The 9,294-nt window shown below is 37.7% G+C and overlaps 2 protein-coding genes across 2 annotated transcripts; both read left to right on the forward strand.

The window, feature by feature from the left end:
- Positions 1–277: 277 nt before the first annotated feature.
- On the forward strand, positions 278–3,141 carry LOC121957083 (3-mercaptopyruvate sulfurtransferase-like). Its single transcript, XM_042505595.2, has 2 exons — positions 278–936; positions 2,216–3,141. Exons 1-2 carry the CDS (start codon positions 348–350, stop codon positions 2,509–2,511), a joined length of 885 nt encoding a protein of 294 aa, XP_042361529.1. The 5' UTR covers positions 278–347; the 3' UTR covers positions 2,512–3,141.
- A 1,236-nt stretch (positions 3,142–4,377) lies between these two features.
- LOC121956945 (3-mercaptopyruvate sulfurtransferase-like) lies at positions 4,378–7,110 on the forward strand. Its single transcript, XM_042505398.2, has 2 exons — positions 4,378–5,007; positions 6,349–7,110. Exons 1-2 carry the CDS (start codon positions 4,419–4,421, stop codon positions 6,645–6,647), a joined length of 888 nt encoding a protein of 295 aa, XP_042361332.2. The 5' UTR covers positions 4,378–4,418; the 3' UTR covers positions 6,648–7,110.
- The last annotated feature ends 2,184 nt before the right edge of the window (positions 7,111–9,294 follow it).

Raw genomic sequence — 9,294 nt, forward strand, 5'->3', positions numbered from 1 at the left:
TGTTCATGATCAAAGCCAAAATGATTTTTTTTTTAATTTTTTAAAAAAGAACAAAAACAGTCAGGATTAATAAATTCAAACTGAGATTTTTAAGTGCTTTTATGAACTGTCAGATTATTTAAGTGCAAAACTTGAGTGAATGTTAGATTTCACCACTGAGGAAAGTGTCAGCTGTAGGAGTCACCACAGTGCTGCGTCTCTGTAATATCCCACAGCTTGTTTTCCACGCTCCTGACCAGCAGGTGGAGGCAAAAAGCACTGACTTGTTGTTGCCAATTATTCAGCAGAGGAAAGTTCAGTTGAGGAGAGCTGCACTCAGACTGCACTTGTCTCTGCTGCAAACAGGTATGGGGCTGCAAACTCAAGCTTTAGTTTCTGCAAAATGGCTTGCAAACATGGTCAACCGCAACCTTGTCGGACCCCGTCTGCGGGTCCTGGACACCTCCTGGTACCTCCCGATGATGAACCGAGACGGCAAGAAGGAATTTGCTCAATCTCACATCCCGGGGGCGTCTTTTTTCGACATCGACGAGTGCTCGGACAGGACCTCAAAGTTTGATCATATGCTCCCGACTGAGCAGTTTTTCTCCGACTACGTCGGGAATTTGGGCATTGGAAACGACAGCCATGTGGTTGTCTACGACGCCAGTGACTTTGGGTTGTTTTCCTGCACCAGGGTTTGGTGGATGTTCCGGTTGTTTGGCCACCCTCAGGTGTCGGTGCTGGACGGGGGTTTCAGGAGCTGGGTCAGGGAGGGTCACCCAACCTCAGGCGCGTACACCAAGCCGGAGGCCGCGCGCTTCAGCGCCACCATGAACCGCTCCTGGGTGAAGTCATTTGAGGACATAACGGAAAACATTTCCACTCAGCAGTTCCAGGTGGTGGATGTGAGGCCGCATGAGAGGTTTCAGGGGAGAGAACCAGAACCGAGGGAGGGTAAATATAACTTTATCTTTACACGCAAATATTCAGTACTTAAGTTATTTTTCTGTGTATTCTATGTATGGGAGCACCTTGGTACAGTGGTCCACTTCCCAAAACAAGATATTTTTCAAAACATTATATGTCTCTAAACACTACCATTTCCCAAAACAATTTACAGACCACTTCAACATTTCCCAAAAAATACATTTTCTAAAACATGCCAACATTTTCCAAAAGATGTTATAATTTTCCAAAACACAACAATTCCTAAAACACTACATTTTCCAAAACACAACAATTCCAAAACACTACATTTTCCGAAACATGGCAACAATTCCCAAAACACAGCAACACTTCCCAAAACAGTACATTTAAAGAAACGAAACAATGTTTCACAAAACAAGATAGCATTTCTTAAGCACTGCAACTTTTCCAAAAACACTACAACTTAAAAACAAACAAAACAAAACAAAAAAACTCACTACATTTCCCAGAACAATTTTCAGACCACAACATTTCCCAAAACACTGAAACATTTTCTTTCCTAAAACACTACATTTCAGAAAACAAAATAACATTACCCCAAAACACTACCGTATCTCCAAAAATAGGACAAAATCTCAGGCAAATTTTTGTGATTCAAACTATTAAATGAAATTAAATAATTAAAATGATTAAATAATGTTTTGTTTTCTGAAATGATGTTTTGTTTTCTTAAATGTTTGGGGAAATTTAGTGTTTTAGGAAATGTTATTTTGTTTTCTGAAATGTTGTCTTTTGGAAAATGTTGTAGTGTTTTTTTGCATATGTTGGATTGTTTTGACCCTCGGGGCCATCGTTTCCTGGATCTTATATTTATTATGCTTCCGTTATGAGATCATGAATTAAAGCTCAACTCAGCTTCATTTATGTAGCACTTTTTATAATAAACATGCGGCTCAAAGTACTTCACATGAATCAAAAATGAAATAACACAGGTCAAATTAAATTGATAACACAAACAACTGTATATAAAGTTTTGCAAGTCTAGAAAATTACACCAATAAGACAATAAAATATTAACAAAACAAAAAAAAGACAATTACATGTCAATATATAAAAAACCCCAAAATGTATTAAATTGAATAAAATAAGCAGATGGGATGAAATACAGTTAAAAATTGATGCCAGTTAATTAATTCTTCACATATTCTTGAAGAAATATGATTTTTAGGGCCTTCTTTACATTTGTGTGTGCTTAATTATGCTACACGTGTGCAGTGAGATAAACTAATACAGCATATTCTCACAGGTGTCCAACCAGGTCACATCCCCGGGTCCAAATGCATGCCGTTCCTTGAGTTTCTGGATGACGATGGCGTGATGCTGTCCACAGAGAAGCTGAAGAAATTCTTTGAGAAGTCACAGGTTGACCTGAAAAGGCCAATCTGTGGATCCTGCGGCTCCGGCGTGACCGCCTGTCACATGGTGCTGGCCGCCCACCTGTGTGGCGCCCCGGACGCAGCTGTGTACGATGGATCCTGGTATGAGTGGTTCACCAAGGCTCCGCCGGAGCATGTCGTCTCCGAGGTCAAAGGCAAGCTCTGAGGAGGACCATGACGGTTTCATTCGCAAATCAGATTGAAAAAAAAATCACTTTGTTTTCCTGATTGATCCATGACAATTTAACCTTAATCGTAAAGACTTAAACAGGAAAGTTCACCCCAAATTGTGAATGAATGTCACGATTTTCTTAACTGTTGCTGCTGTCAGATTCTCATTTCTGACTTTAATTACGACCACATTTAGTGATATGAAGTATACTCAGCTGGTCAGACCTCATGAAAATGGTGCCAATATTTTCTTTTGTTTCAAGCAAGATTATCGTGTTTTTCATTCCAATATAGCAACCAGATTATGAGAATATTTGTATTTTTTAAGCACTTTTCCGGCTCGTTTGTCACAATTCAAAGCTTTGTGCATTGTTACACTTCGCTCCTTTGTGGACTTTAAAAGAAATGTATCCACATGGCGCAGTCTGCTGGTGCTTTAGAGGAAGTGCACTTAAAAAAATATATATTTTAAAATTATTTTAAGTATGCCTTGGAAAACTTTGTAAGTTCAGTTTGTACTTTATGTAGCAGCCTCTGTAAACTACTTTAGATAAAGCACCTTAGCATTTGTTTGAATGAATTTTGATATGTTAATCAAATAAACAATCTTTTTCAATGATTATAATGGCTTTTCATTGAATCCGAGTGTAAGAATGTGTGCGTTTTGTAATTTAAGGGACTGTTTGATATTTATGAGAGGGGAGGGGGTTGTACGAAATGGTTGAGTCGTGTCAAGTATTTTTTTTATGCACTGGGGAGGGATTTTTATTTCTTTTCTTTTTTCACTTTTGTATTTTTAAATGAAAATCAAATAATTTCTTTGTGAAGGTCTTTTTTTCTTCTTTTTTTTTTTTTTTTTACTTTTTTTATTCAAAATAATGATAACACATAATACAGAGGAGATATTCACAAAATATTCACATACTTATGTTTGACCTTTTCATGTCTATTTTCAATATTACTAATGGCAATAACACTTCCCACAATGCATTCAGTAATTCTGCATTTATCTCCCACTTTACCATTTACAGGAAAACAGCACAAAAAATATACGAGTATGACAATTAAGTATTTCTGTTTGTAAAAGTAAAATTTAAAGTCCAGAGAGTTCATTGACCCTCAAAGAGGGATACTTGTAGCTCTGATGGTCGAGATTTTAAAAAAGAAAAAAAAATAAGTGCCTCCTCTCTGATAAATAAAGAACAGTCCCTATTTTTTGATCGTAGACACAAATCTCAGGCAAATTTTTGTGATTCAAACTATTAAATGAAATTCACTAAATACTGTTTTGTTTTCTTAAATGTTTGGGGAAATTTAGTGTTTTAGGAAATATTTTGTTTTCTGAAATGTTGTGTTTTGGAAAATGTTGTAGTGTTTTTTTTGCATATGTTGAATTGTTTTGACCCTCGGGGCCATCGTTTCCTGGATCTTATATTTATTATGCTTCCATTATGAGATCATGAATTAAAGCTCAACTCAGCTTCATTTATGTAGCACTTTTTATAATAAACATGCGTACTTCAAACATAAGTACTTCACATGAAACAAAAATGAAATAACACAGGTCCAATTAAATTGATAACACAAACAACTGTATATAAAGTTTTGCAAGTCCAGAAAATTACACCAATAAGACAATAAAATATTAACAAAACAAAAAAAGGCAATTACATGTCAATATATTAAAAAAAAAAAACCAAAATATATTAAATTGAATAAAATATGCAGATGGGATGAAATACAGTTACAAATTTACGTTAATGCACATCGTAGACACAGACAAATATATTTTATTTTGCCTAGTTTGAATAAAGTTCAAGGGGCGTTTGTTGCTCTAAAGAGTCCGTTTGTCCCCTCTAGCGCCCGCAGCCTGTATTATTTCCATTATCTAAGCGCCTCGTCATGGCGGCTCAGACCCGGGCTCTGGTGTCGGCTCAGTGGCTGGCAGATGCTGTCAGAAACAACCTCGTCGGACCAAAGCTCCGTATTCTGGACTCCTCCTGGTACCTCCCGAAAACCAAGCGGGACCCGAGAGCTGAATTTGCGCAGAAACACATACCGGGCGCGTCTTTTTTTGACATCGACGACTGCTGTGACAAGTCCTCTGCGCTGGACCACATGCTGCCCACTGCCACCCACTTCTCCCAGTATGTGGGGGATCTGGGCATCGGGAACGACACGCACGTCGTGGTTTATGACACCAGCGACTTCGGGTCTTTCGGCGCGCCCCGGGTCTGGTGGATGTTCCGGTTGTTCGGTCACGGTTTGGTGTCGGTGCTGGACGGAGGTATGAAGAACTGGCTGGCTGGAGGCTTCCCGGTGACAGCTGAGTACTGCAAGCCGGACTTCCGAGAGTTTAAAGCGGATTTGAATCAGCCCTGGGTCAAGAGTTATGAAGACATGCTGGACAACATCGCGACCAAGAGGGTCCAGGTGGTGGACGCCAGGTCAGCAGGGAGGTTCAGGGGCGTTGAACCGGAGCCCAGAGACGGTGAGCAGGATTAGACCCTTAAAACCTAAGTTTGTAAAGAGAGGTCACAAATTTGCATGTTTAAAATTTCCAAAATAAAGAGTTCTCAGGGGAAAAGTGTAGCAAGTGCACAGCTAAGGTTTGCATGAAAATAATGCAGTGCAATTTTGCACTTAGCAATGAATTAACCCTTTGAAACCGAAGCAAATTAGCTTCATATCTCACAAAAACATGAAGAAACTTAACAATAAATGATGCAAGAAATACCAAGAAAACGCTTAAAATCTACAAGAAAATGACCTGAAATTATCACAGAAAAGAAAAAAGTAAAAGAACAAAAACAGGAATTTGACCTGGTAAAAGTGATAAAATACAATTAATAAACAGAGATTATGATGTTTTTTATAATATAATAATAATAATACTATAATAATTAGCTATAATAATAAGACTATAATAATTTTAAAAATAATTTATATCATTTTGGTTTTTAAAATTAAGTTAAGATTCTTATTAATTTAAATAAATAATAACAATAAATTAATATATATTTTAAAAATAAAACTATTAACTTAATAATATAAAAAATGAAATTATTATGATTATTATTAAATTTCTTGATATTGCTCTCTCTCATTTCATGCCAATCGGCTCATTGTTTTTTTTGCGATGTTTTGAAAGAAATTGCACCAATTTGCTCACGTTTCAAATTTTAAATGTTTGTTAAAAGTGTTTGAATGCAGCACAAGAAAACTACTTTCAATCAGGTTTTCAAAGACTCAAGCAATGACAGATTACAAATTAAGGACAGGTTACATGAAGGTTTCCATGTTGCTTTCTGGATGTAATGAATAGAAAATGTAACATTGTTTACATTTTCTGGTCTTGTGATTATTCAAAATAAGATAACAAAGAAGGTTATTAATGAGTTGTCATTTTAAATACACTGTTTTATTTGATGTTGTGCATTAACGTAAATCACAATGTCAAGCTACTGGTTTTACAAAAAATATTGATTAAAGGTCCACTTACTAGATTTCTTCCTGAGCTTTCAACCACCTGTGTTAAAATAAAAAATCTGCAGAGACGCTGCTAAGTACGCAGGCCAACGTGGAAACGTAAATGGCTCTATCTAGACCCTTGGTTTGTCTGTTGTGGGCTACTGTAGAAACATGGCAGTGAAGATGGCGACCTCCGTGGATGCGGACCCGCTCCCCATGTCAATATAATCAGCTCATGTATGCTTAAAAAAAGATTTTATTCAGTTTCTGTCAGTACATCCCCCTAAATCCATACACGCCGGACTTTAAATCAATGCAATTATTGTTCCATGTTTCTCATTTCTCCGTCTCCCCCTCACAGACACGCTGCCGGGACATTTCCCCGGCGCCATCAACATGCCGTTCACGTCTTTCATGGACGCCTCTGGAAAGGAGCTGGGAACTGAGGACCTGTCCAACCTGTTCAGAGAGGCCGGGGTGGACCTGGAGCAGCCGCTCTGGGCCACCTGTGGCTCCGGTGTTACCGCGTGTCACGTCGCTCTGGCCGCTCACCTGCTCGGGCACCCTGGGGTGTGTGTTTATGACGGCTCCTGGTCCGAGTGGTTTAAGAGGGCGGCTCCGGAGCATATCCTCTCAGAGGGAGAGGGGAAGAAGGTGTGAATGAAAGAGGACAAGCAGAGGACTGTGAGCAAGAATGTGACTTTTACATGGCAAAGAGGTGTGTTTGCTAGAGAGATCAAGACAATAAATGTAGCCTTATAATGTACTTTCTGCTAATACTGAGGAGATGCTGCACAATGCACAGCGAGCTTGTTATGAAACTTAATTCATACTTTACAGCCGCTGTGAGAAGCCTTCTGGGGAAATCTACCTATGCAAATCATCCGACTTTTCTTACTAGTTAACTTGCACATTTTAGAAAAGTTACAATATCCTGAAATAACATGATTTTGTTTGATAATGTCTCAGCATGTTACAAATAGCACAGTTTAGGGACTCTTCCAAGAGGGTATTAAGATAGAGGACGTTTGATTCTTGGAAGAAGTGCACTTTCTTGATACATTTATGAATTATTTTACATTGTTACAATAAATGTTTAAGGTCCTTGTTTTGTTAAGCTCAATGTGGCTGCGGTGTCTTTTTTTCTCTTTAAAATATGCCCAACTAGTGACATGGAGGAAAAACTCCTGTATTCAATAACCAGAAAAGTAAATATTTAGCTTTTAAAGAGGGCAGGAGGGCAAAATACTGAAGTTTGCAGAAATGCTGATTGATAAAGTCTCCCTTACAATCCATGGGATTATAGGAAAAAAATATTTTGCTTCCAGTCTAGTCAAAATATTTGTGCATTTTTTTCACCTAATTTGTAATAATTGCAAAGTTAAAATATATATATAACATGGTGTGAACCCCCTCTCCAAAAAAATCAGAGCAGCTAAGAGGCCCAGAAAAAGACTGCAGCTTTTGCTGAGACACGATACAACACAAAAAAATTTTTGGGATGCTGACGCAGAGGAAATCAAAACCAGTTCAATCCGGTTCCTGTGCTTGATTTGAGGTGTCTGGCAATATGCCCGATTTTCAGGGAAAAAAAGTTTATTTACTTCAGCTTTTAATTAACCCTGGTGGTACTATGTGCAAATGTGCAATGTATAGTATTTAACTCATTTTGAATCAGGAATGTGTATGATTGTGTGGAAAAAATATATAAACTGCTGAACCAGAGTCCCATTTAACAATAGCTTAGAAGATTGCATTTAAAGCAGCTGTGCACTTGTTCCAACCTGTATCACTATCTTTTGTCACAGGAAATTTGGTTTTGTAATTTTTTAATTGTTGAACATAGCGTGTAATGAGTTATCTTCACCATTGTTTATGATGTCAGCTGTTGCTATGCTCCATTGGGGTAAAAAGAAAAAAGAGAAGAACAAAAGAGCATTACCACTGGGCAAAACAGAACGAACTACTCTTTTTGAACAATTCTTCCCCAGCTCTGCATACTGTATTTGCAGAGGCACATGTTGCTTCTGAGAAATCAAACATCCTTCTCTGTGACAGACACAAAAAAAGCAAATGGTCCTAACTGGAGCCAGTGTTTGCTTTGTCTGTTCTGTGCTACTGTAGAAACATGGTGGTGCAACATGGCAATGCCTGTAGACGAGGACCCGCTCCCTGTGTAGATATAAATAACTCTTTCACAGGTAACAAAATCACATTCTTATTCCAATAAACAATATAGAAAACACACTTTTACTATCAATTTATCCTTCTAAATCCTACACACAGCAATTTATAATACTTTGAAACCTGACCAGGTTGGTTTGATTTACCTGGAAAATCATGGGGGGAAATGCAATGACCAACTTAACAAGAAATGTCCCACAAAATTAAATAAATAAAAATAGAGAAAGGTGACAAGAAAATAGCATCAAAAAGGAGAGAGGGGTCAGAAAAATATAAAATAAAAGAAGAAAAAGGGGAAAATGTCAACAAGTTTATATTCATATTTAATATAATTTCATAACTAAAACTGTGGAACAGAAAGATGTACACATATATCTTTAAAAAAATGTGGGTTTTTTTTGTTTTTTTTTGTTTTTTTGGAGTCATGTTTGTTAAGCATGTCTTGCTTATTTTTAGTTAATTACCTTGTATTCTCAAACTATGGAGCATCCTGGACAACAACACCCACCCCCTCCAACAGCTCCTGGTCCAGCACAGAAGCACACGGACCAACAGACTCAGACCACCCACCTCAAAAACTGAGCGTCACAGAAGGTCCTTTCTCCCAGTGGCAATAAAACTGTACAACTCATCTCTGTAAATTCGCTGTCATCCTTCCACACTCACTGCACAGTGTCAGGTTATTTCATAAATGACCCACTTATTGTACAGTCTTATTTATTTCTTGCGCACTGCTCTTTGCACTATGTATATAGTTTATTCTGTCATTATGTGCACTATGTGCATTTTCTTGTTTTTCTTACCTGTTTGTTGTTGTTGAGCGGAGCACTGTTACGAACAGAATTTCCCTTGGGATGAATAAAGTATTCTGATTCTGATTCTGATTGTATCTTATTCTTTTTTCAAATGTCCTGTTAATTTTGTGGAATGTTTTGTTAAATTGCTCATTGCCTTCTCCAAATGTTTTTTGTTTGTTTGTTTTGTTTTGCTTTTTAAATCAAACCTATTTTCTCAGGTTTCAGAGAGTTAAAAGGACGGGGAGAGAGTGTGACTCGTTTAGTGGCAAAAGTCAAAATGACCGAATCATTTAAAAACGTGAACCGCCCTCTACAACTGCCACAAC

Source organism: Plectropomus leopardus, chromosome 18 (assembly GCF_026936395.1).
Source record: "Plectropomus leopardus strain MGB_pleo_1.0 chromosome 18, ASM2693639v1, whole genome shotgun sequence".
NCBI classification, from domain to species: domain Eukaryota; kingdom Metazoa; phylum Chordata; class Actinopteri; order Perciformes; family Serranidae; genus Plectropomus; species Plectropomus leopardus.